The sequence below is a fragment of the Fulmarus glacialis genome, unplaced genomic scaffold (genome assembly GCF_000690835.1).
Source record: "Fulmarus glacialis isolate BGI_N327 unplaced genomic scaffold, ASM69083v1 scaffold11288, whole genome shotgun sequence".
Classification (NCBI taxonomy): Eukaryota; Metazoa; Chordata; class Aves; order Procellariiformes; family Procellariidae; genus Fulmarus; species Fulmarus glacialis.
Genome location: NW_009230165.1, coordinates 5,041 through 33,018, shown reverse-complemented (window position 1 = coordinate 33,018; position 27,978 = coordinate 5,041). Strand labels below are relative to the sequence as shown.

General features: G+C 36.8%; 1 protein-coding gene across 2 annotated transcripts; it reads right to left on the bottom strand.

The window, feature by feature from the left end:
- Positions 1 to 602: 602 nt before the first annotated feature.
- Positions 603 to 27,978, bottom strand: MPP6 (membrane protein, palmitoylated 6 (MAGUK p55 subfamily member 6)). Of its 2 annotated transcripts, XM_009584123.1 has the most exons (12): positions 27,960 to 27,978; positions 25,623 to 25,723; positions 20,962 to 21,114; positions 12,175 to 12,327; positions 11,417 to 11,644; positions 10,010 to 10,141; positions 7,924 to 8,023; positions 7,308 to 7,376; positions 6,095 to 6,256; positions 4,337 to 4,539; positions 3,806 to 3,934; positions 603 to 1,418 (listed from the first exon to the last, which is right to left on the bottom strand). In XM_009584123.1, exons 1-12 carry the CDS (start codon positions 27,976 to 27,978, stop codon positions 1,242 to 1,244), a joined length of 1,626 nt encoding a protein of 541 aa, XP_009582418.1. In that variant the 3' UTR covers positions 603 to 1,241. The 2 variants fall into 2 exon arrangements, with proteins under 2 accessions (XP_009582418.1, XP_009582419.1); XM_009584124.1 differs by lacking the exon at positions 27,960 to 27,978 and having other exon boundaries at positions 25,605 to 25,726.

Below are 27,978 nucleotides of genomic sequence, written 5' to 3'. Positions count from 1 at the left end.
GATGAACTTGAACCTAATAAGAATTGTATCTATGAGCCTACTAAGGGGAGAACTGTCACTAAACAAAAGGAAATGTTGTAAAACATTTGTTGTAAAACAAAAAGGTATAAACAACATTGCTTTTTAGCAGTTAGCTTCCAATTCACAAGCTATCTAATGAAAAATGCAATTAAAAACAATGTAACAAAAAGCACAGAAATTCCATTACATCACACTCATAAAAATACAGCGGTTGATCCACACACAAATATTCAAAAGGATAACATAGAACCCAGCTAGATCTCACAGGAAATTAAGCCACAGATCACCATACAAATATCAAACAATGTCCTAAGAAAAGAAAATGCCTTTTTTTTTTTTTAAAAGCAATGTGTTTTCATAAGTGTATATAAGTAGTCCTAAACATTAAGCGTCACTGTACAAGGCTCCAAGTTATCAGGTTCTCTCTCAGGCTACTTCACCATTATTCAAATTGCACTGAATTACCTTGCGTACAAGCGTTCTAATGTCAGTATTTCAACCATAATAGGCTAACAGGTTGGCTCCCAAGAACAGCCTAATAAGCAGCTTGCAAGGTATTGCTTTATGTTATTTCAAGAGACACGTATAAGGAAACCTACACAACAGTTGTCTAAATCAAGGGACATCAAAAATTTGTGAAACGTCAAGAATGCGCCAACATTAAGCTGAAAATGGAGCTGTGTGTTGGTTGCTGCTTTTAATATTTAAAATTCTGCTCCCATGAAATTATTATTTTTTTAAGGAAGAAAAAAGGAAACCCCAAGGAAGTAAGTGTTCTTTCCTAATAAGAGCTATAGACTTTTGATGGGTTGAACACTAACGTTAACAAGTTTTACAAAAATTGTTTCAAGTATCTCTTTTTTAATCACAGTGAAAATGTAAGACCAAGACGTAAATGTTGAAGTGAACGATTGAAAGTTTCTTAGATGAAAAAGGCAAAGGTACTAAATCAAAACATATAAAAATGCTTAAACGCATTTCCTTCATGTGATATGAATAGAAAGGTTATCTGTAAAAAGTTAGAAAAATTAAAATAAATTACATATTTAAGTACACTTTCCCTTCAACATTTTTATAAAAATTCAGAATAGTGTACTTTTGAATATACACAGAGTAAAAATGCACAGGTGCCGTAGGTTATCGTCGGTATCTACACAACGTCACATTAGCATATTTGCTGCAGTTGATTTTATTTGTTACTTAAGCTCCTCTTGAGAAATCTAATATACCCAGCTAATTGGGACCCACTGTGGTTCCAGCCTCAGTCTCTCGATAGCAGTCTGTAGCTTCTCAAAGGCTTTGTCCAGGTTGTCATTTACAATGGTCAGATCAAAATAGTGGTTGTACGCTCTCTGGATCCGTGCACTTTCATCCACTGTTTTTTTCAAATCAGTGTCCTGTTGAAGAGATTTTAAAGATTACTAAGAACATAAGACTTGGCAAATCCTTATAAAAACGGAAGAAGTAGCCCTTCATTACATACTGCAACTGACTATTTAAAGCTATATACTGAATATATTTTAAAAAAAATGAAAATTTTCATTTATAGCAAATCCACACAGAACGTAAGCTAAAATGCATTGAAAGGGCTGAAAATGTTATAAGCTGGGCCAATAATGTTAAACAGGGCAACCAAATGTTTACAAATCTTGCAGTTTTTAAGAAAGTCAGTAGGTGCACATGAACTTGGGCTGGTATGCATAACAGGCAGTTAGTCATTTTGTATCTGCAACCGACGATTCAATCAGAATAAAATTGATGCTTTAGGAATGACTGAATCAATCAGTTATGCAAATATATTTGTGCCCTTTTTTTATTTCCACAGAAAGCACCAAAAAATCCAAGAATTTAAATTAGTATGAAATGAAAGACAATGAAAGATACATTTCTAGTACAATAAAGCTCTAGAATACCTCATTGCTTTTAGAGGCTACATTTCACAGCCTTGCTCACCCGACATCAGTTCCTCATTTGTAAACTACTGTTGCATTATTTTAGTTCTGACATGAGGTGCAAAATATGCAGGAAATTTATATTCCTACATTATGAAGCCTTCATAAAGTGCTGCCACTGAGCATGTTTTTATGTTTCATTAGTCCTACATTCTTAGAAAATTCCTCTCCACTTTTGCACAAAAGCAATTTTTTTGTAAGCAGTTATCAGATTGTCCCCTTGACAATATTTATTTTAATATTTTCAAGTCCTGATACAGTTGTAAATACAAAAGCCAAAATGAAAAATTAAGTTTCTGAATAGCCTTTCCTTCACAGTAAATGAAGGAGACAAGCAAATGTAGCACCACAAGAGCCAGAATTTTTGCAATGGAATAGCTTAGGATGCTAGAAATAATGTAGGCAGACTCACTAGCAAGCAGAACATAATACTTTAAATGACATTTGTTTTTCATTTGTTCAGGAAGTACAAGAATATAAAATGGGAAATCATACTCTTCATATACATGTGCACAGATATGATTTAGGATCCGTAAAGATATATAAATGTATATTTTAAATGTAAGTATCCTCTTTATTATTCATAAGGACAAGTAAAACAAAGGCAAGGATGTCCCTTAGGGAATCAAATACTAGGAAGTGCAGGAAATTATTTTTATACTTGTCTGGACCAAGTTTTAACCTTGCCTTCTTGTATATGCATCATAAAATTCAAGGTTCATTTGGGGCAGGGAGGAGGAAAGGCAAGGCACCCACAGAGATACTAGAATCTATAATAATCAGAATCCAGGACTAGGACTGGACAGTCTCTCATGTGGTTAAGAGAATGGGATCTCACAGGTTTGAAAAGAAAAAAAAAAAAAAAGACTACAAATCCCATATTAATTTAGTGGAAATAAACCCATCTCCCATTTTATTGCTTTGAATGCCCCGTTAGCATTATACAAGATATTGCTACTACCTAAGCTGCAGCACTATCGTGAGTTGTCAGCAAACTGGCTTTTCTCAGATGGGGAAGTTGTACTGCTGAACACAGAGGATAGTTTTCTTAACTGCTCAACCTGGCTTTTTTTGCTTTGGTCCTGCAGCTGGGAAAGTTCGTGCTCACACAGAGTATTTATAATTTGCTGGGCTGGAGGAAGCATGTCTCATTTCCCTCTGCTACACACTGTGTCTCAGAAAAGGAGAGAAGATCTAATGAATAAAATGTGCCACTTCACTTTACATGACAAGTCCAAGGAACTTCAGAGGAAGAGAAGCTATTCAACTCTACTTATTCTGGCAGCTCCCAGCCATTTTCAGTGCAGCATGTGCTGGTGCAGCAGTGGAAACAAGGCCTAGTTGCATTCTGTTGTTGGTTGTTGGTTTTGTGTTTTTTTTTTTTTTAACGCAGGCTGCAATATCTTTTCTAAGAATTACAGATTCCTTTTTTAAAGCACACCTGTATTATAAGACAAACCTGAACAAAACTATTTGGGGGGAGAGGTGGGGAAAGTGAAGGAAAGACATTTACATAAAAGAACAATTCCCACCATCAGATATCTACCATTTGCTGCAAATAATCAAAGGTGACACTTCCCAAAGAACACATTACAAGTAATTTTTGTAATCAACACTTCTCTGTAAGAGATCTATTTTTAAGAAAGAAGCAATCTCCTTATACATAGTATTTGATTAACTTCTACTAAGTAATCAGCAAAAGTCTTGCCTAACTTCTTAGACACATTACTTTAAGAACAAATTCCATCTAAAATGAAAGGTTAAAAAAAAAAAAAAAAAATCTAAGAACATCCTGTTCAAAGCAAACTAAAAATATGAAATAATCTGCTTACAGTGAGAAGTTTGGTTGTAATTCCAGCATCTACCACAGCCTTGTGCATAGCACGCAAAGTCTCCAACTCTGGAGCAGCAATAAACACTACATAGGGCATGAATTCTGAAGTCCTCAGTATTTTCAGGGCCTAGAAGCAAAGAAAAAGAAAAAACCCTAAGTTTGAGAATGACTCACCACATGTCCCCATTACTTAAGGGGCACTGCAAAACTAGTCTATTACAATGGGCAGAAACACGTAAGTGAAGATTCTTATTTCTATTTTAGAAACTCCTACACTGTCTTTTGAAACGCTCAACATCATTCTTTCCTTGGCTAAGAAGATTATTTACCACTCTGCAAGACTCCTCTTCCATGCAGAATCTAAGTTGGTTTTTTCCGACTTTCTAACTCATTCCAACTAAGTGCCACAAATGCAAGAATTCATTTGATATTGTAATCTTTAAACCAGATAAGAAGCCTTCAAATTTAAAGACATACCTCTTCAACATTATACTCCTACACTTGTAGTGTAACATTACAAATGATATACCTGTGGATTCACATCCAAGATGCAGGTCCTTCCTGTCTGAACAACTTCAAGGATGGAATCAATTTTGGTGCCATAAAGATTTCCTTCATATTCTCCATGCTCTAAATATCTGCCAGCTTTAATATCCATCTCCATTTCACCTCGTGACACAAATCTGTACGCTTGCCCATCCTTTTCATCATCCCTTGGCTTTCGTGAAGTAACTGCACAAAAAATTTAAAATATAAATTGAATGTTTTCTTTTTATATTTGGAATACAAATATGAGACTGGCCTATTAAGTTAGGGAGAGTATAATACACATTAATATACAATTATAATTGTTCCATATAGAGATTAATTATTCTAGTGTAAGTTTCAAAACTGAGCACAGCCCCTTCTGTTCCCTTTATTTCTATTCTTTCCTCTATGTTGCTTACGCACCCATTTACTTATTTCCGTTGCATTACTCCTTCACACCATATACAATACTCATTCATGTCATCTTTTTAATTATTCACTTAATAAAGTAATTATTTAAGTGACTTGGAAATCAAATGGAAATTTAACTCTCAAATGCCAAATGTACTTCTGAAAATAACTGAGCATACATCAAAACCTGCCCTACCCCGCCCCCCCAACCTTAGCACATACTTTGCTCACTGTATTTGCTCTGTTATTCAGGGTAGAATTACTGAGCTAGCTATAAAGAAAGTTAGCTTAAATATCAGAAGAAGCCCAGCCACTGTAGCAGAATCTTAGTGGAGGCCAGCTAATGCTGCTTTCCAGGACAACTTACCCTTTAAAGCAAGGTAAATTCACTGCAGAGAGATTAAAGCCAGTATTTAAGTAAAACATTAGCAGCCATCTTGGGTATTGGCTACACTGTGCAGTACAGACATTATTTAAGCAAGAAAGTGAAAATAAAATAAAATATCAGATTATTACTGACTTTGCTGTCCTATCACTATATTACCTGTTCACTACTTGAATTTAATTAGATTTGAACTCCAGAACATATTAAACATAACAGTGAATGGATCCCTTTGGTAATACTTGTATCATGACTTGGTGCCATATCACCACTTGGTGAGGAGAATAATAATGTAGGGTGGACTTCTCTGGTCAGCAGTCAAACAGGAAGGGGAGGTTAAAAAAAATAAAGATCTTGTGAATGAGCAAAGTAATTATCTGGAAGGAAGGCAAGAAAACAATACTTCAGTAAGGGAGAAGTTTTTTTCTGAAGTTTATAGGGAGGAAAAAAGAACGAACATGGGCTTGAGGCTAAATGTATTAAAACATCAGATTAGCATACAAATCTTGGAGATCACAAACACTTCAGTTTTATTGGAAGTTTGTTTCCCTACATTTCTAATACTAAAGTAACAATTTACAATGCCTACAGTGCTTCTAATAAACGGCAGACCTCTGAAACTCCACTGGCTGTTCATTACAAAAGACTACTAGGAACTTCTAGAATCCCCTCAGTAACTGATGGTGACTGACACTGAAGAAACCTAACAGACTGAAATACTGCACATACAAAAAATTGTTTTTCTGCAGCATTAGTAACATTTAACTGCTATTACAAATATTTTCACTGTCATCATATGTTAGTCCAGTTGTCTGAGAAGATGAAGAACCTTTTGTTTTCCCACTCTATACAATTTTTATACTCTGACAAAATTACTCCTACGCTGAATCACTGGGATAAACATCAGGTATTTTCCAGATAATCAGAGACTCAAAGTATATTACAATAGGAATGCTAACAACTTACATGGCACTGTAGTTCCAAACCTAGTAGGATTCAGTACTATAAACCTGTTCTTCAAACTTCTTCGCCCCACTCCTTGGGCCCCAATTAAGACCAGTGTTTTCCTCTGAAAAGGAGGCATTTTGGCTACTTCCTCATATATCTGGATTTCATGACGATCAAATTCTGCATTGAGAAGTGTACAAAAAATAGTTAATACACAGTCAATACTGTAAGAAAAAAAATTAATCAGTCCCGCTATACATCAACAGACCACATGTGAATATAAATAGTAGTCAAAGGGCATTAAGTCTGATACAAGCTTTCTTGCTTTAAATTGGTGTGAGAATAAAATAGTTACCCCTTCATGGACAGCATAAGGTCAGATTATTACCTTTACTTCCAAGGAGAAAATTCAAGATTGATCGGAATGGGAAAACTGTAATTAACAATTAGAGAGTTTCACAGAATCACAGAATGGTTGAGGTTGGAAGGTACCTCTGGAGGTCATCTGGTCCAACCTCCCTGCTCAGCCAGGGCTACCTGCAGATGGTTGCTCAGGGACACATCCAGAAGGCTGTTGAGTATCTTCAAGGAGGGAGACTCCACAACTTCTCTGGGCAAACTGCGCCAGTGCTCAGTCACCCTCACAGTGGAAAAAGTGTTCCCTGATGTTCAGAGGGAACCTCCTGTGTTGTTGCTTGTTGCCTCTGGTCCTGTCACCGGGCTCCTCTGAAAAAAGCCTGGCTCCGTCCTCTTTGCACCCTCCCTTCAGGTATTTATACACATTGATGAGATCCCCCTGAGCCTTCTCTTCTCCAGGCTGAACAGTCCCAGCTCTCTCAGCCTTTCCTCATAGGAGAGATGCTCCAGTCCCTGCATCATCTTCATATGTCCATATCTTGCACTGGGGAGGAGCTCAGTACACTTCAGGTGTGGCCCCACCAGTGCTGAGTAGAGGGGAAGGATCACATCCCTCAACCTGCTGGCAACAAAGCTTTCACTTTTTTTTTCTCTTTTTAACACAAAGTTCTTCTCTGACTTCCACCTATCAAAAGATGTACTCAGCACCACCGTATCTTCACTGGTCGCTATTGCTTTTAAACCGCAAAAACTATCTGATCTATCAAATTTATAATCAAATATTTTACCACACATCTTTCAGCTTTGGATACACTAGACTCTGCAAGTTTAGAAGCCTAGAGAACTTTGACTCATATGTAATATTAAGAGATACCTGCATTTCTTGTAGTGAGATACATCATCTTTTTCTTTTTTTTGCTGCTTATTGTTCCGCAGAAAGGCCCTAGAAATAAAAATTGAGACAAACTCATCATTTTTGTTAAGTGTGTTTTTCTGAAGCTTATTTACATGAACATATGCAAGTTTAGATTAATTCAATTTACAAGAACTTTTTTAGAATTTTATATATTCTAGGGCAGGAGACCACATCTATTTTCATAGACATCAAATGGTATAGTAAGAACCGAACACAGAGAAAAAATTGATTTTCCTAGAAAGCTTTGTATAAAGCAGCAGAAAAATCCATCAAACATGTTTAATTTATTAACTTGCATACTATAAAAACATAATTAAAAAAAAGAGCTAATTCTTATGCCTTTCCCACCTTATTTAGCTTTTCCTCAGCAGGTGGCAAAACTGATTCATGTATCTATGAAGACTAAAGATAGACTTTAGCCTTTGTCCTTCAGTCAAAGCCAAAATATAATAATTAGCGTTTTGCAATATTCTGTGTATTCTCACACAGCAGTTTTCTAGTATCTATGAAGACAGGAAAAGCAAACCAAATGGAGTCAGAGCAAAACCTATTCCTGAAATTCATTAAATCTCACCTGAGTTGTCCCAGTCCCTCCTAACAAAGGCCTTTCTCTTCTCTTCCAGGAACTGGCTAGGAATAAGCCCTGCACTTCCTCCTTCTTTGACATGACTAGCCTGGAAAAATAAAAAATAAAAATCATAGGTAACTTGTGAGAAGCATTTTTCTTATCGACGTGGTATTGACTGACTTTCACACTGCCAGAGTTGCTCACTGGTGAGTATTGATACATTTACTACCGAGACTTGGAAATTCAAACGTGGATATTAAAATTCTGTCTTACAGTAACAGTGTCTTGCCATTGAGTATTAAAATTTGGGAAACTTAAATAACATAGATAGAAGTTTCATTACTGGTCCCCATTAAGTTAGTAAGCTCCTATAGCCATAAACTTTTGGCATTAAAATCCTAAATGGAATTCTATGGCTCCAGACATTGAACTCTCAAGTGACAAAACTCAAGACTTTCTAGTACACAAGCACACTTATTTTGTATTCTTGAGCTGCTCCAAACAGGTTCCAGTGCAGCTTATTAACTCTCATTTCATAAACAGTGAATGCCATTAACACATGCCTAATCATGCCTTCAAGCTTTTTGCACTAAGTAACTACAGATTTAAAATCTTAGTAACTTAAGTATTCTGGTAATGAAAGTTTGGCTAAGATTCTCTATAAAATAATTCTATGGCAAGCTCAACACATACAAACACACAGTTACAAAACGTTACACTTTTCTCCATAACTGGTTGGCCTGTCTCTTGCTAACAGGAACTGTTTGCTTTTCAACTTGTATGCTTTTACCTATGACTAACTGATTTTTTACAGTTAGCAAGTTTTCAGTAACAGTCTACCATTTCTAGAAAGCACAAGGAAAAACTAACTTTTTTTCCTAGTGGCATGATCTGCATAGCAATGCTTGCAACACACTATGCTGGTTTAACACATTTCATTTTTCCCACTGATGGAGTGTTTAAGATTTATTTCTCCTGGACTCCCACAAGTTACAAACTGGAGGTTTTGAAAAGCATGTAACAGAAGACAGCATGTAAGCTAAATGTCAAACTACTCTGGAGTTTTGGAGTGTCTAACTTCTGAAACTAATTAACTTGGCAGTAATAAATTTTCTGCCTTCCCTCACACTTTTTATTCTCTTCCTTTCTGTTATTACTGTCACTGACAAGCAACAGAATTCAGCAACAGTTGTTGATGTATATTGAAATATTTTTGTTGCTTTTAAAGAAGTCATACACATATTGCTCTCAAGTAACGTTTGGCTTACTATTGCTTGTTACCTAGCAAAGGGTAAGCAATTTAGGGGTGAAAAGGAAATTAATAATGCTAAACTCTTTGCCTAGATTGCCACTGCCACTTGCAATTTTGAGTATCTTGGTTGAGAAAAGTGCCTTAAAGGTTCACTTATCCTATTTTCAAAGGCACTGATGATGTTTAGTTGTGTGTATAGTGTCTTGGAAAAATAAAAATAGCATAAGCACTGGATTACATTTCTGCTGAAGGATTGAATGTAGAAATACAACCTTAAAGCAGGATGAACTCTTAATATTTGAAATAGTGCCAAACACTTTGATTATGAACATGCATGTTACAGCTCACAGACATTGACCACCACTGTGGAAACAAAAGATACAGCTTCTCCAAATAGCTATTCTCACCCCCTCTTCAAATCCACAGGGTTAATTTCCCTCTCTCTTCTCAACTCTGAGCACTCAGGAAGGGGTCCACTTCTCCCACAGTCGCTGTCAGGGAAGGCTTACCACAGTTAACATAGTCAACCTAAGACTTTCTGCTAGAAATTGTCCACTTAAACTGATTTTTGAATGTCTGGGCTTACAATACAAGAACAAAGACAAATAAATAGTAGTAATAGCAAAATGAGTGTTACAGATACAATTTATACCGTTCAATTTTCTCTAGTATTTCAATTGTTAATATCTTGATATTAGCTTGAAATTGGATTGCAGTGTAAATATTTTCTCTTATATCTACTGTTAAATGGAAGTAGAACATAATTTAAAGAGTTTATTATTAAGGCAACTAGTGAAGCTTTTCGGTTTTTTATTTTATTTTTTTAATCTTTTTACCAACCTGCCACCAATTTGGATCTTCCCGGTTTACAATCTGAAGAATTTCTCCTTTAGAAAATTTCAAACCTGCTTCTTTGCATGGGATGAGGTTGTCGTTATATGGATTATAATCAAAATGACACTTCACAAAAACCTAAAATATGTAAAAATTTAAATGTTTAAACAAGATAAAACACATTCTTACTAATTTATCTGTCAAACTGAAGTAACGTCTTTACCTACAGCATAAAAAGTTTGACATGAAAAGTTTGACAAGTTGCATTTGGCAAGTAAAATCCAATCTATGGAAAAAACTGACATATTCCAGCTGAGAGAGTAGAAATAATCAGCAGTGCTGAACCTTGGCTGAAGGAGCTTCATGATAAAAATAAAAAGCCAACTGCTCTATTTATGTATTACAATGTATGTATTACATTTATGTATTATTATATGTATCTATTTATGTATTACATAATGTATGTATTACAATACACAATGTATTACAAAACACTCATTTTTGCATTTCAGTATATACAACTCAATTAGTATTTGGACTTTAAATTACTTAAAAACGTAAAAAATTCTCAGTACATGAGCACTGTATTCAAGGCTTGTGGAATCTTAAGAATTAATTTTGCCATGAACTCAATGTTTTAAAACAAACAAGATATGTGACTGCTTAAGACTCAAATTTGATGCAGGGGAAGAAACAGGAAGTTGCATCAGTTAGACTGGAAACATCTTTTGACTTTTTTCTACCAGGTTGGGGAGCAAAAGAAGCAGTGCACCTGCCTCAAATACAGCACATTCCCTCAGCAGCTACTCAATATAAGCATAGTCTATCATAGTCACTGGCATTAAGACCCACTACCTGAAGGAGTGTCTTACAAGATGTTTCGAATGCACTGTTTTAGAGCAACAAGTTACTTCTGCAGTGGGGAAATCCACAGCCTACAGCAACAACAAAAGGATAAGGAATAGCCACCATCCAAGTTCCTACTTAAGTCAGCGAGTTCAAGCTCATCTGTGAATTCAGTATGTTTCTGAATCCTATGAAACAGATTATTTGGACACTGATCATGTTATAAACACATGCAGTTCACTGCAGTTTAATGTGATTGTGGCTAGGTCATCAGAGGTCACTGGATGTCAAAGAAACATGCTTTATATGTAGTATACAAATGCTTATCAATCTTAGATACTAATTTGAATTTTTTAGGCAGGCTTATTAGGCGTGATATTAATCTACTGAATAAACCCATTTCCAAAATGTACTTAAAGGTGAATACAGGTATCTACATTTTAGCCTTCCTGCTAGCATTAAGTACACAAAATAATCAAAATATGTCTAATCCAAAATCTTAAAACAATCTTATGCGATGAAGTGCAGAAGTGCTTTTGACAGAATTGTTAGAAGTGTGCTACTGACCTGTTGAGGAATAACAGCATCTCTGTAGCTGGGGAGAATCTTCAGAGTAACACTGCCACTAATATTTTTCAGCAGTTCCTGCAATTCTTTTGGATTGTTTCCAACCTCATGGCCATTCACCTCTTTAATAATGTCACCTACATGCAGAAGACCTTGTCGATCTATCATTCCGCCATGAAGAATTCGTGCTATTACCAGATCATTGTTCTCAACTCTAAATGTAACACCCTGAAAGAGGAATGTGACACCTAGTTTACCATTGTTTGAATTTCAGTTTCATTTTACCATTATCTCAAGCAAAAATATACAGCTAAGGGATATTCTATCTACCCCACTGAAAAGAGACAGTAATAGTTACTACAGGGTAAGAGTTCCTAATACACAGGTAAGCGTCAGGTGACACAAAAGTGCTTTCAGACAACGTTTTCATATGACTGAATGACGACTGTATTGTTCTTGATTGCATGCAATCTTATCATTTTGTATCAGGACCAAACGGATGTTGTGTTAGTCAGTTATGCTAGCAAGTCATTCAGCCTAGTGACTGCCTATTCACTATCCCATAATTTCTGAAAGAGAAGAGGATGGAGAACACACAAATATATTTTTATTTCAACCTCTCAATACTGATCCTATCACCCAATAAATTACACAACATAATAATGTAAACAATTAAAACGTAATGCAAGAAATTAGGCACATGCAAACGCTTTCACTTGCACTTTAAATTAAAGACACACTCATCTTCAATTACTTACCAGTGGCTCTCCTGCTCTTTTGTGAATGCCAAGAATACGAATAGCATCTACTGGAACAATCTGATTGTTCACTGAAGAATTATTGACTTCTGGGCTAGAAGGAGGGGAATCGTAACATTTTGAAGCCACAATATCATGTGCTTCCAAGAGTGACTGTAAAGAAACAGAAAAAGCCTTTTTTAAATCATGAAATAAGCATTTGCAAAAGGATTTAGTGCTGAATAACCACTGAAACTGCCCTTTTGGGACCAGATCTTAAAACTCTTACTTCACATGGAATGGAGCAAAAATTCACTTTCATGTTTGTATGAAGTACTTACATGGCCTGATAAGCCTACTGTCTTGGCATATATGCTCTCTTTTGTAAATACAAATGCTTTTTCTTAAGGAAGTATAGGAGAAATGTAATGAATTTGGAATGAATATGTGAACTTTCAGGGAAGAAGATAGAAAAAGGAGTACCTAAAATAGTCTTTCACCTAGTGAGACAGTATCCGAGCAAATGTTTAAAGTAAACGAACAACCCACTGCAAAACAAATGAAGATAACTCATCATTAGATATTTGTGTCTAATGTAATAAAATTTTCCTCTACAGTAATTTGGAAGTAACTGTAAATAAAAGATAATTACAGGTATGCAAGGATTTCTAGCAATCTGCAAAATGAATGCTTTCTGCTTGTATAAAGCCAAGGCAGAATTCTAGCACCAAATGAATCCAAGTCGACAGAATTCACTTTTTGGAAGACAAGAGCTCAGACCTTATAGTTAATGGTGTTTTCACCAGTCCACATACGTAAGTACAAACCAAAAGGTAGAGATCCAAATAAATATAATCATCTTTGAAAGACAATGCAATTTAGACTTGATTTTCTCGTAAAAGATACTTCAAGATTTAAAGAAAGTTTGTAAGACAATACATGCAGGTAAAACAAGATCAAACTTGTGAAATTAGACAGTGGAGACTTTCTGTCCTTAAGAGGAAAAGGGACACCCTATAACCACCATATATGGTAGTTCAAGATAAAGCATCCTGTAGCACAGTCTCACTGACACATACAGGAAAAGGAAAAGAAGCAAGTAGAGAAGATGCCTACTAGGCCTCAAACAACATATCTTTGTTTCAAACAGTGACCTCATGAGATATGGTCTTAAGTTAGATCACTGACTGGTGTTGAGTAAATAGGTAAAGAGAAGACACTGAGGACAGGACATCATAGGGACTATCATTGATAGTGACATGCACATGCCAGAGGAAGACAGCAGACTACTAGAAAGCAGAGCTGGTGAGCAGGTGACATTTAAGCAAATTTAACAATTTTGCTATGCAGTCTGCTCCATCCTTCTGCAAGTCACCTCTAACCTAAAAGTTGTGCAACCATATTGGTTAGTGCTAAGCTCAACATACAAGCCCTCAAAGTGTCACAAAGCTGAACAGTCATTTTAATCTGCCTATTACATGATGACCCTGCTGGTATTTCAACTTGAGTTTAGAAAGAGGTACTAATTCACTGATTCTGTCCCTGCCATTAAGACTGTAAAGACAGCTGCTTATTGTGGCTGCTCTGATACTGTGGACAGAAACCAAATCAAATTAAATAGTAAAAACAATCATTTATTTAAATCAAGCAGCTGTCTGATGGTAGCAATTTCTAATTCTTCATTATTCAAGGCACAACCAGTCCAGAAACCAGGAGCACAGATCTCTGTTTCCCAATGTTTGCAAGGAACATTTTTGGATCTTTCTGCATTTCCAAAGTGAAACCAACTAGTATCAACTACACATTTTAACACATTACCACTGACTAAACCAGATAGGTGCACCAGTAGGATACTTCCAGTTTTCTCTTTTGGTCACATGCTAGAACAAATTGTTCTCAAACCTTCTGGCCACAAACCACTAGATTTCTCATGGAGCCTTACACATAACCATGCTTGTACAGCCCCCTGCCCTTAACGATCATGTAATTTATGGATTATAATCTGATCCACAGTCAAAAAAGACTGTGCCATCCTTTGCAAATTAACATGCTCTGTAAGATTCTTCAGTTCTTAAATCTGATCCCATCATCCACATTCTGATCCTATTTATTCACTCAGTTTCACGGATAAGCATGAATTCTTTCAACTGCTACTTAACCATCTCTCAATCACAAAATCTTTTTCCTGCTATTTACGTGATGGCCAAGTCACAGAAGCACTCTCAGGGACTGTACATTGCTGCCCACAATTATAAAATGGTTTCTTTAAGAAAAGTAGTTTATTGGTTTCCTTAAAATAAGCCACAGTTAATTTATTACCTTCCCATACCTAACTCTCAGTTCTGAAACTCAAGAATCTATACCAGTTTTACGAGATTGTTTCCAGCCAGCCAGGTGACAGCATACGGTCCTGAAGAACACTTAAACAAAGCCACCCAGCAAGAGGGGCCATGTGTCTGTATCCACTGTTGGACTACTCTCCAACATTTTATGTCGCTCACAGTTACTTTATTTCAGTAATATGGTTGAGTGATCTGAGAAATACAGTTGCATGAATTTCACGTTTCTTTCTTATGGTATCGGAAAAAGTGATATCCTGTGCTCCTGCAACTCCAGAGTTCCCCTGGAATCTGACCTTTCCCATACTGGTGCTAGAACGCTTATAAAACCACTGCCAAAGTCTGCAAAACAACACGGACTGAATAATCAACAACCATAAAAAGGTTCAAAGTTTCCTCCATACCACGTATGTAAACAGGATCAGATGACTATCCAAGACTGGATAACTGTAGAAAGGTTCTCATGGGAAAAATGGCAATGTGCTGGAATAAGGCATTTAGAAGAACTCCCTGTGTACCACAAGAACTATCGCACAATGGACATACAGTCCTGTGCCAGACAGTATGGCACCTTTGTGAAAGATACTGTCACAAAGTAATCCATAAACTTAGAACATACTGACTTCTTTACAGTAGTTTTCTGTGGCTGTCCTTATTTAACAGGTTGAAAAAAAACAAAAAACAAAAAAAAGTAATTCAAAATTCAGTAAACAAAGAAACATTAAACATCCAAGGCTCTCTACAGTGCTGAAGCCAGGTTCAAATTCAAAATTTGTTTTTCCTAAAAAAATTCTCAGCACAATCTATACAAGCTATGAAGCATTGCCTGCCCTATATGATAACTATTTCCCCAACTGTGATCCAATAGAACAATTAAATTACAAATTGGGGACTGGGGGTGCGGGGTATACACAAGAGCAGAACAACTCTATGGCCTTGAATTTAGGACTCCCTTCCTAACACTTCAGGCCTCAGAAGTACTTAAAATATCTCTGTTCCTCTTTTATGCACTAAATATGTGCTAGTCTTCTGTGATAACACTCTTGAAAAATTAAAACTTAATAAATGGACTACAGGCCCCTAATGTACATGTGAAAAGAAGAGATTTTTAAAGGCTGTTCTGGAAAAGTGTGGAAATCATTTAAGATCTTAGAGAAATAGGGGAGGGGCTGGTAAGGAGGCATGAATATGTGGGAAAAATAACGCTATAAATTAGATCTGTCTAGGAGGCAACTTAAGATCACTTTTCTAAATGAACCATTTTAAAGGTATGATTAGCCATTATAAAGCTAACTATCAGCAGAAAATATTGGCTGCTTTTCAGATTAAGTATTTTATTGCCAGCAGAATCTACTATTTAGGATAAATGGCTTGCATAATTCTTGGAAAGGTGAAAATAACTGAACAAGTTCTTCCATAAGCAGCAGAAGTGATTCTTCTGCATGTTTAACCACTCCAACGGGTGATACTTTCAACTCCTCCCTCTTCCCTCAAGGCAACCTCTCTTACCACTCCTCTCTTCTGCTCTCCAGCTACTGTCTGGCAAGACTTGCTATAGCCTTTTCTATGCACTGCATGTGCCAGCTGGCTCTTCAATACATACTCGCCTGATGGCCAGCCATCAATACTGTGAAACTCATAAGAATTTAATATCTTCCACACTTGAACCCTGAAAAGTTTAGTTAAAACTAAATGGGGTAAAAAGTGGAAGGGAAGAAAAAGAAAGGAATGAAAGGAGAGAAAAGAGAGGGAACCGAGAGTCAGACATAGTAGTATAACCATACATGCACCTGTACTCCCCAAGCCAGTCCCTCCCCAATGTATCCTCTGTAAAAATGTGTAACAGAAATGAAGTTCTGTAATTCGGTATTTTCAGCACTAAATGATACATTCAAATAAGCTATTGCACTGATGACTTGTATACCACATTTGATAGTTGTATGCCGAGGTAGGTTACAACTGTAAGATGACGCTGTGATGAAGTGGCATCATTCATTTGTAAAAATACAGAATCAGCCTCTATAAAAGAGTCAAGACAAGGTGGCTTGTTTACACATTTACTGACCTGGAGAAAGGATGCAAACTACATTTTCTATAATTACAAATGACATTGTATTTTTCCTTTCTTCCTTAGAGGTCCTTTCTTGCAGAATTTGGAATATACCTCCTTGCATCAAATGAGGCAGAAAGCATAGCACTTATTTCCTGAATATTTAGTTAATTTTCTGTTTCCTTTTCAGAGAGAGAGATATACAGCCTCCCCAAGCCTTAGAAAGAATACTGTATCCACATTTTGGTCTGCAAATTTTCCTAGAAGCTTTTCTAGAGTGGTCATAACTATGATATCAGTTAAATAAAAACATTTAACCAAAATACTACTACTTTGGCCTCAGTTGTCTTTGCTACCTGCCTCCAGATAGGGAACAGAAGCATAAAATTAAGGGCCGAAAAGTACACCCTAACTTTAGGCTTCCAAACTGAATCACATCAGATCTACTTTTAAAAAGTAAGTAGCTAGCTGCTTTTTGCCTGTATGCAGCAACCAAAATTGTTCATTGTTTCTGCAAATGAGACTGAAGGCCTCAGAAAATAAAAGGCCTTAGAAAATAAAAAAAAATACAAGTTAAAGCTGCTTCAGACTTTTTTTTTTTTTTAAAATGAACTCTAATTCTAACAGAGTGAAGGATAGGTTAGTTCTCCAGGGCAGCATTTAACTATCTTAACCATCAAATAGTCTTTTCTCTTCCTTTTGTACCTAATTCTTTCTGTACCATCCAGGTTTTGCAGCAAATGAAGTAGGGAGCTCTAGAAATAGCTTACTTCTCTTAACTCGCTCAACAGTATAATGAAAGAAGCAGCATGCAATCCTGTTCATAGCATGCAATAATCATGACATGAATTTTTAAACTGGGTACCAAGGAAGAATCAGCAAACTGTGGACCAGTAAGTCTGATGTTGATACTAAACGGATTAGAAGAAGTTTCCATAAAGAACAGAATGATTGGACAAAATAGATCATGGGAAAGCATCAACATGCTTTAATAAAGGGAAGTCATGCTTCTCAAATCTAGTTAAGTTCCTTGAAAGAGTCACCAAACATGCCAGCGAGGCAGTTACAGTTGATAATATAAATCAATTTCCAAAAGACCTTTGATAGACTCCTGTATCAAAGCCTTTTAAAGAAACAAAGCTACTATAGGATAAGCAGTAAGGCTCTCAAGTGGATGAAAATATTGGTTAAAAGACAGAAAAATTGGGGCCGGGAATACAGTATTAGTTTTCACAGTTCATGTCACCAGGGGATTTCCCCCAGGCATCTGGGCTCAGTTCTACACCTGCCAATACACTGACATGTCAAATAAATGATCTAGGAAATGGGGGTGAGAAGTGAAATGACAGGGTCTGCTGGTGCTGCTAAACTATTCAAGGAGTAAAACAACTGACTGTAACCTGCAGGAGCACCATATGAGCCACAAGGCAAATGAAATTCAACACAGACTGCAAGGAGAAATACAATCCTAATTTAAGATATTAACTGACAGTCTCAGAAGTGGTATCTCAGAGGTGTAAACAGTACAAAAACCGAAAAAACCAACTCACTTCTAGGTGAGTTTAAAAACTAGGTGTTTACTGAGCCTAGAGGTATCTCTTCTTTAATGAAAGGATGGTCAAACACTGGAACAGGCTTTCTAGAGAGGTGGTCGATGCCCCATGCCTGTCAGTGTTTAACAGGCATTTGGACAATATGCTTTAACTTTTGGTCAGCCCTGAAGTGGTCTAGATGATCATCGTAGGTCCCTTCCAACCCAACTATTCTATTCTATTCTATTCACCAGCTGTTAAAAAGGCAAACCAAATACTAGGAATTTTTAAGCAATGAGTAGGAGATGCAATGGAAATTATTACACCACTTCATAAATCCATGCTGCTGTGAATGACTCTGGGAAGCTGTATACTTCTGGGAAGCTTTGCTTCCCTTCTTTTTATTTATTTGAGACAGACAGACATACATACATATACAATGAGGTCTCTCAAATCACAAGTAACATGGAAAAGCTGGTAAAGAAAAACTGTTTACTCTCTTCCTACACAAGAGCAAGGGGATATTAAGTGAAATTGACAGGAGACAGTCTCAAAAACAAAACAGCATAGTCTCCACTCTGCTGGGGGATGTTATGAATGCCAGATTTTTACATGGATTCCAAAAAACAACTGAACAAGTTGATGGAAGAGAACACCACCACAGGTGGAGGATACTGCTTCTCACTCAGAAGTCTGAGCAACAAATCACTAAATCCTCACAAAACATTTTGGAAGGTATCACTGTTGGCTTGTCCTAGCCTTACAGTCTTCACTAGATGCCTACTGCTAGGGACAGGGAAGGAAAACAGAAGAGATATTTGTTAAACAGACCTTTAATGTACAATTAGGAAGCACTAACAAGATCAGAGCAAAACTGTAAAGTTAATGTAGCATATATGCAATTTCAAGTCTGTTCTTTATAAATCAAACAACAAAAAATGTACAAGAAATAGTGTAAATATTGGCATTTTTGTTCACCAGCTACTTTGGAACTTTTAAATTAAATGTGTAAGTTGCTTAAGCCTGAACTAATGGAGGAACTGACACCAGCATCATGTTGCGCCTCTCTGTAAATATGACCACTGAACAGGAATGAATGCTGGGTTTGCCTTAGTATTGGTTGTTCACCCCAATTAAAATTCTTATTTGATCTCAGCCTCCTGCAGGCCATTTCCAGCCTCCACCACAAAGATTCTTTGCCCAGTTGGTCTCTGGTCTTTGCCATCTCTCTTCAGAGATCATCGCTACGTGCCTTTCAGAGTCAGTCTACTCCAGGAAGTTCTTCACTTATTAAGTCCTTTTCATTTTTTGATTCATCCTCTTTGACTTGTCAGCTTTAGTTTCTCTATCTTACACAATGGATCTTTGTCAGGTCTGTCACTGCACCAGCTGGCCCGCAATTCCAATCTTTTTGCATTGTAACTACCAATTCCTCCAAACTCATCCTCTCCTCTTCCAGTACCAATTTCTGCTAAGGGATCAAAGACTGATTTGAAGGTTTATTCACCAGTAAGTCTCCAAATGATAGTCTTTGATCCCTTAGCTATGATGCCCTTCTGGACAAATAAGAGCACAAGGGAGGCCAACATACTGCTCTTCAGAAGAGGTAGAGGAACTGTCAGCACTCAGAATAGCTACTACCTCAAAAGCTGAGCTCTGGAAGTGTTCCTTCTTCCAACAGGCCACAGCTTGACAGCGTTTCCAGTGTTTATCTATGTTAAACGGTAATGCACCTCACTGCTATGTTTGTATAATGCATAACTGAAAATTTAGAAAAAAAAAAAGTGTGTTTAAACTCATATAGCCAAAAAATGTCTATGACTCTATACCTGTCTGCCAAAAGAAGCACATTTATACTGTGGCAAAAGGTTTGCTTATGTTATTCTACAGGATACCTGTAGCTAAGTACTGAAGTCAGCCGAAGCCTGCCTAGAAAGTCCAGAATCTACCAAGGATTTACAAACCCTAATCTTCAAGGGTCAGTATGGAAGCTGGTAATAGAATGGCAGCTATGGAACAACATCTGCTTTTGACAAGCGTATGTCAAAACTTCATTTATGTTAAGTAGAGCAACAGTGAGAGGGATGCAGAGTCTCAATTTAAGCTGCAGTGCAGATCGCATCACAGAAGAATCACGTTAGAATCATAGAATCATAGAATCATTAAGGTTGGAAAAGACCTCTAAAGATCATCAAGTCCAACCGTTAACCCAACACCACCATGCCCACTAAACCATGTCCCTAAGCGCCACATCTACACGTCTTTTAAATACTTCCAGGGATGGCGACTCCACCACTTCCCTGGGCAGCCTGTTCCAAGGCCTGACCACTCTTTCAGTGAAGAAGTTTTTCCTAATGTCCAGTCTAAACCCCCCTTGGCGCAACTTGAGGCCATTTCCTCTCGTCCTATCACTGGTTACTTGGGAGAAGAGACCGACCCCCACCTCGCTACAACCTCCTTTCAGGTAGTTGTAGAGCTTCACTCTGCAAACTGTACACCTTACACATGAGTATGAATGCCAACAGCTGAACCAAAGTGCAGAATGGTCAGTATCAGGAACTGAGACCACCTGGAAATGCTAAAGATGAAGCCTTCAGGGAATTGTTATGGAAACTCCAGTCATATAGAAAGTAAATGTTTGTCCAAGATTTGTAACAGAATCTCAAGTGTATTTTAATACAATGAGTGAAGATATTCTTGAGGTGGTATCAAAGAATAAAATCATGCTCATTCTTAACCCCACATGGCTTCTGTTTTACCTTTCATTCGGAGTAAAATGCTACATGTTAAAGTTTGCTACAGTTCAGGTTTTGTTTCGTTATTATTCCTAGGTCCCTATGTGGACACTGATACAGCAAGTTGGTAATACACAGTAAAAAGGTGGCACCTGAAAATGAGGCTCCTTGAGTATTCCAACCAATTCTGCTATATTTTCATCTTTGTTTATTAAGGGACTGATGTCTTCAAGAATTTCATTCACCAGCTCCAGGTTGTTGTCACTGACAGCCTCAAGTTTAGAATCTTCTAGTCGCTCATGAGCCTGTAAGATTAAATATATGAGACTATACTGTAAATAAGTTAATTAGTTCCAATTTATAAGCCTTTTAATTCATTTCTTGGTGCAACCTTTAGCAGGAAAGCCAGAAAAATTGCATATAGTATAATCTGTATATTATATTTTATCTTTATAACTGCTGAAGGATTTTGCATGCTTAACTACATGACTGAACAAATTTTATAAGCAGCACCTGTCAGAGATGCTTGTACGTCCTTATTTCCTATAACCTCTACGCTATATACACTAAACAGTCCTGTCTGAACAGTATAGCACCTCAGATCTTTTCTGCTTCAGAACCCAGTACAAGTACACCTTCTAGAAGAAGGACAAAAAAGCAACTATGGGATCCGCTCAGAAAAAAAGTAGTCTGCAAGAGAAGCATTTACTTCAGGCTCCACTCATTCAAACACCTTCAAAACAGCAAATTCTAAAGGAAAGTCTGCATAACTAAAGGAAATTCTAAAGAAAAGTCTGCAGGGAATGTGGCTAACAATATCCTGGGCTGCATTAAGAAGAGTGTTGCCAGAAGGTCGAGCTCTATTCAGCACTGATGAGGCCACACCTGGAGTACCGTGTCCAGTTCTGGACATACTGAAGAGAGTCCAGCAAAGGGCCACAAAGATGATGAAGGGACAGGAGCACCTCACATTTGAGGAAAGGCTGAGGGAGCTGGGACTGCGTAGCCTGGAGAACAGAAGGCTCAGGGGGGATCTCATCAATGTGTATAAATACCTGAAGGGAGGGTGCAAAGAGGACGGAGCCAGGCTCTTTTCAGAGGAGCCCAGTGACAGGACCAGAGACAATGGGCACAAACTGAAACACAGGAGCTCTATCTAAACATAAGGAAAAACCTGTTTATTATGAGGCTGACTGAGCACTGGCACAGTGCCCAGAGGTTGGAGTCTCCCTCCCTGGAGATATTCAAAAGCTGTCTGGACATGGTCCTGGGAACCATCTCCAGGTGACCCTGCTTGAGCAGGGGGTTGGACCACATGCCTTCTAGAGCTACCTTCCAACTTAAACCATTCTGTGATTCTGTGATAACTTTTCATCTCTTTCTTGAGCTATTGCTGCAGACATAACCCTTTCCTAAACACTGCAGATACTTAAATTCATTGAAAGGTAGGAGCTTTGAGCTGCAAGAGAAACATCTCATAAATCCAAATGCTTCACGTATTTGTTACAGGCAGTGCTGTATCACAAATTTAGGGAATAAGAGGATGCCAAAAATAACTAAGATTCTCAACGCACTCAATTAAGAGTTATTTACAACACCGTAGCAACAAGAAGTTCAAAAAAGAACAATCGCTTTGGCATGTAAAAACACAATAAATAACAGATATATTTGGGAGTTATCTATATATACTTCCCATATATATAATTCAAAGCTATGCACAACACATCTACTTTCTTATTAGCGCTTTAAAACAGATGTTATAATAAAATTTTCCTAAAACCAGAAAACTTTGTTTCCTGAAATCATCTGAGTATTAAATTCTACTTCATATCTATAAAATGGTATTTTTGCAGGACTGATGATCAAACACTGGAAAGGCTAACTTAACATAGAGAAAGACATTTCAAACATTCCCCAACTCCAACACACAGAAACCAAATGACCATGATTACAAAGTCACAGGAAGCTTGGCACCTACACACATTCTCCATAATAAGGGAATGCTATTTTGTACATAACACGTACAGTCAACAATATCCTTCTTTTAAACTTTACTTCTTTTACAGCAAGTAAAAATTTTTGACTTTTAAACATACTCCAACTGCAAAACCTTTATAAGATTAGAGAATATGGAATACCTTATTTCTCACTCATTTTCTTTAAAATACTACCACTAACAGAGAGTATAATCTAAATACAAATATCCTCACCCTTCGCTCCAAAATCAAGGCCATGTATATACTGGGAAGCAGAAAGTTTACCAGCCAACAACCTCTGATCCTGTAATATGTTGGGGAGTAGCAGGATATGGAGTGGTTAATAATTCAAAAAAAAAAAAAAAAGAAAAAAAAAAGGCATAGCTAACTTAGATATTGCAGTATTTTTTTTTCAGTTCAGTTCATCATTTCAGAAATAGTGATACTGAATTGAGTGTTTTGATTCATTCGATATTTATCATACTTGCCAAATGTTGAAATAGTAAGTCTTTTGCCTCCAACAATCTGACACCGTACATACTGGACTCAATGTTTATATATTACTCCTAAGATGTTTTCTTGGTCTGGGTTAGGCATTCACCTGGTATGCTGCAGGCTATGCTACAATACTAAAAGCAATAGTGTAACTGCAGAAAAGAAGATAAAGTTTTGAGGTTCAAAAGAATAGTTAACAATCCAGGAGAAGGGAAATTTGATAAGAAAATTCAGGAGCAAAACTGATTAAAATTCATGCATGTTCCAAATTCAACAACTGTTTTCAAAAAAACATAACAATTCTAAAGGCTAGTTAGGATTGAGCATAAACGTCAGTAAATGACAGGAAAATGCATTTTACAGTGATTACAGTTACTTCCCCTTTCCCCTACCACCCACTGAAGAATGGAAAGGTACAGTAAAAGAACCCTCCACTGAAGAATGGAAAGGTACAGTAAAAGAACCCTATTTGAAAAAAGATCTGTAATTTCTACCCTGATGCCTTTATTCTAGACAGAAAAAGTGTGAAATGAACTTAACACAATTTTAAAAGATTAGCCAAACTTTGCATTGCAAAATATTATAAACTACCTACTATGTTTATTACTTGCCTTCATTTTTTTAAGGACTGAAAAGAAAAAAATGTGTGGCTCATGGCACATTTCCCTAAGTTTCTTTTTGTCCTTTTTGGGATACTTTACCTAATGATTAGTCTTAATAACTGACTAATAAAGGAAAATGAAAAAGCTTTTACATATCTGGCCTGGTCTGAAATGAATCTGCTTAAATACTCTGACCACCTCAGGGTCCTGAGAATTGCCTATTCTGTTAAAACTAGCTCTTCTAATAGAAAAACAAGTTTTATATGTTTTTAGAGACAAATGGATATATATGAACTACATATATTTCATGAAATATGTTGTCTTTTTGATCTTGTCCTTATTTAGCTCTGCTGGTTAGGACTGAGGTTTTGGGTTTAATTCCAAAATAATTACAAAAGAAAGTATGAGTGAGGTCATGCCATATGAACACAATTAAACCCTTTCAGCATTCTAGATAAAGCAAGTTTATAGTTAAGAGTCTGTTTCCATTACAAGCATTTTTTTTACATCTGCTAGTCATTAAATTCCACATAATTGTAATTGGCCATTAAAGCACAAATTCTTGATAAGAAAAAAAATGCTTTGCAATGAACATTTTCTTCATGATAAATATTAAATTAAAGATGACGTATGCAGCAGATACTGAAGTTGGAAACAACTCTAATTAAGAAAATGCTTTTACTTACTCTAGTAAACTTAGTACACAAATCTCTCCCTCTGCAGCCATCTCACTAGCAGATGAGATTATTTCTAAGTTTATTACTATGCAATGTCTTCCCTTTACAACCAATTCTTTTGAACAACTAAACAGAAGTAAATTCTTATATGAATTCTTATGAGAAGTTTTCCTTTCCATATTTTTATTCTGAGCAAAATCCCTGCACAACAATCCTTTAGCTTTACAGAGTATTTCATGCCTGCCCAGAGGGCATTGATTTCAGATATCTATTTATATTAAAGAGACAGCTACATTTAACTGTTTTTTCCTCATGAAAGGAGCTTATTTTTATGATGTAAGATTAAGAAAGCATGTAAGTGCTGTGCAATATTGACTGCATCTCCTACTACATTTTAATTACAGAGTCTAAAAATTTTTTGTAAATATCACCTTACATATTTATAAATATGTACCATCTATAAATAAAAGATTTTCATAATGCAAGACCAAAACTAAGGATAGCCCATGTCTCAGAGAGCTGACAATCAAAGGTCCCAGTATTACTCTGAGATCCAGGATAGGGCATGGAGAGAGTATTTCACTGGGCTGATCAGAAAGTCATTTTGAGCCAAAAACAAAAAGAAAACTTGTTTCCACCACAGGGTAAAGAAGGTTATTGCTCTCACTTTTCATCTTTGGCAAAAATGCTAAAAGTCAGAAGGCATATGTGTTTTGCACACAACAGTGGTCACGAGACTATATTAAAACCAACTGCTTCTAATTTCAAGTATTTTGATATTTTCTTCATAAATAATTTTACCATATTATTTCTGGAGTCTCTGAATTTTTCTTCTTCCTCTAGATTCTCCCATATAACAATAAATCAGCATGCACAGAAATTACATTATACCAAACCTTCACCTTCAAGAACTCCTTCAAGTCTTTTAATAAGACATACCATACATAAAGCCATTGTTAATACCTCAATCCATACTCAATGTTCACACAATAATTTAAGAGTTAAAATATTCCCAGATTCTACTCAGAGCAGCAAGCTTAAATACCTTAGCAAGTGATCTTACAATAGGGTTTTCCATAATTCCTTTAAGAAAAATCAGGTCTATTTCTTCAGCGCCTGTTGATGTCGGCAGATCAGTAAGGTTATCCAGGACCTGCTGCATGGCTGCTGACAAAACAAAAACAAAAAGTAAGTACTGACCAAAATAGGCTTGCATAAATAGCAAAAGCTCTGGGAAACACCACAATATTAACTTCAGAGATGTTAAGCAGCCAACCACATCTACTGAAAGCAAGTGGATGGAACGGAAAAAGAACTTTTTTCTTCTGTTGTTTAAAAGGTGGAAATAAAGGATCTATCCAAATCCTTATCATCACAATCAACTTAAATCCACACCCAGCACATTCCTTTCAAGATTCTCTACTACTTAAAGATTGAAAAAAACAAACAAGTATAAACTATGTATAAGGTATGTATAATCTTCCAAATACAGTAAAAGCAACTCATTCATGACTCTTTTCATTTAATCTCTCTTTCAGAGGAAGTTTTCAGCCCTCATACATACACCAACCAACTACAAGATTTACAATGCTTATATAGGCAGACGTCACTGTTTTTAAAATGAACACATAGTACCAAACCAATTTTTTTAACCAAAAATTTGCTTCCAAGGCAGCTCTTACCTTGGGGACACCTGTGTCCGTCCCCAGCAGTCTTTTACAACCAGTTCTGACTTTACAACCAGTTCTGACTTATTGCACTCCAGCACTAAGTATAGTTGGTGCAGACACTAACACCAACCTGGCACCACAACACATTGCAATGGGAAGTATATCCTACAACGCGAAACATATCGTGCCTGCCCAGTACCCTCAGTGGAGATCTTCCTGGCTATCTACAGAGTCACAGAGAGAACTGCAGCAACTTGGGTGAGAGTGAACAACAGTGCCCCAGAAAAAGTCCAAAAATCCCACCATCCCAGCTGTCCTGTCCTGTGAAGTCATTGAGGTGAGTGATAAGAACTTATTTGATAACTGTCTTCTTCAACCCTCCCATTTAAGATAAAGTTGAACAAAGCAGATCTTTTCTGTTAGACAACAGGTTCAGTATGTTGACGTATTACAGAGCTCTTGCGCATTTGGGCGCATGTGCAGCAGCCCTTAGCCCTTAGGGATTACATCAGCTAGCCCCGAGCTTGCAGAGATGAACATGTGCCAGCTTAGGCTGAGCACAAAAGGGGTCACCCCTGGAGACAGTTATGATGTCCTTCACAAGGTAAATGGTCATTCTTTTCCTGTTTTCCAACATATGATTAAATATTCTTATCTTGTAGTATTATCTTAGTAATGAATAACCTATTCTGTTCTTGTTTTTAACTGTATTCTTTTAAACTCCTGCCGAGTTATATTTGCATGCTCAGACGCATACAAAGGTATACTAAAAAAATCTTCTGCTGAGATCCCCAACAAGCTAAAAAGCATTAGAACAACCACTGTATACTGCAATGCTCTGCATGTTGCACAGCAGCATACATCAAGAGAATTAGAAAGCCTATGTGCCCCTTCTCCCACACAGGAATTTACCCTTAACTTTCCTCATTGCTTTATAATGAAAGCTATTATGAAACACTGCACAGTAACAGAACAAACAGCATTTCTCAACACCTACTTTCTAATTTCAATTCTTCCTAGAAAATTCCATCGCAAGAAAAAAATTTCTGCCCATTCTTTCTGCCAAGTGGAACTGACTTTTCAACAATCAAGTCACCTTGTGTGCCACATTTTAACTACAGCAGTGCATGTCAAAAGACTGCATTTTTTAAAAATGTTTTAACCACACTTCTTGCTTTCAAAAAGTAAACCTCCTGTGAAACCATGAGTAGGAGGGAAAGTGACACTTACTTTATGCTTTCAGATTTTGAAGCAATATTATTTCTACTTTATAATAGACAAAGTGCTGTTAGCAATCACACATTACGTAAAGTCACCAAATCAACCTGTAAGTAGTCCACATCGTCCTCAGACTAGGAACGTCCTATATCTTGACTAGTTCAACTGCAGATGCAACTGCCATGTTTCACGTTTTCTCAATTCCCAGTTATAGACTCATGACTCAATGCAGTCATGCAAGCTATAGTATTTGCAGAAGTAGACAGATGTTTCTAGCCAATTTATGTAGTGTACTAGGTGCTGCATAAATACTGCCAAGTGTTATAATAACAAGCTTTCTTTACATTTTCAACAGTTACGTAAATTGTTTTTAAGGGCCTTCAGGTTAGTGCTTTTGTTCTTATAAATAATCTGAGTAAAAATATAAAGCTTCTTTCAGGTCAAAGCATGCATCTCAACTATCAGTTGCAATTCCATCACTTCATGCTGACAGAGGCGTGCATAATAAAGACATTCCCTATATATCTGCAT

What these genes read in the sequence shown, in the direction of transcription:
- MPP6 (XM_009584123.1), bottom strand. An exon ending in AAAGAGCAGGAGAGCCACTG is followed by an intron (nt 11,645 to 12,174) that starts GTAAGTAATTGA and finishes TTCCTCTTTCAG; the next exon opens with GGTGTTACATTTAGAGTTGA. An exon ending in TCTTGGATGTGAATCCACAG is followed by an intron (nt 3,935 to 4,336) that starts GTATATCATTTG and finishes CTTTGCTTCTAG; the next exon opens with GCCCTGAAAATACTGAGGAC.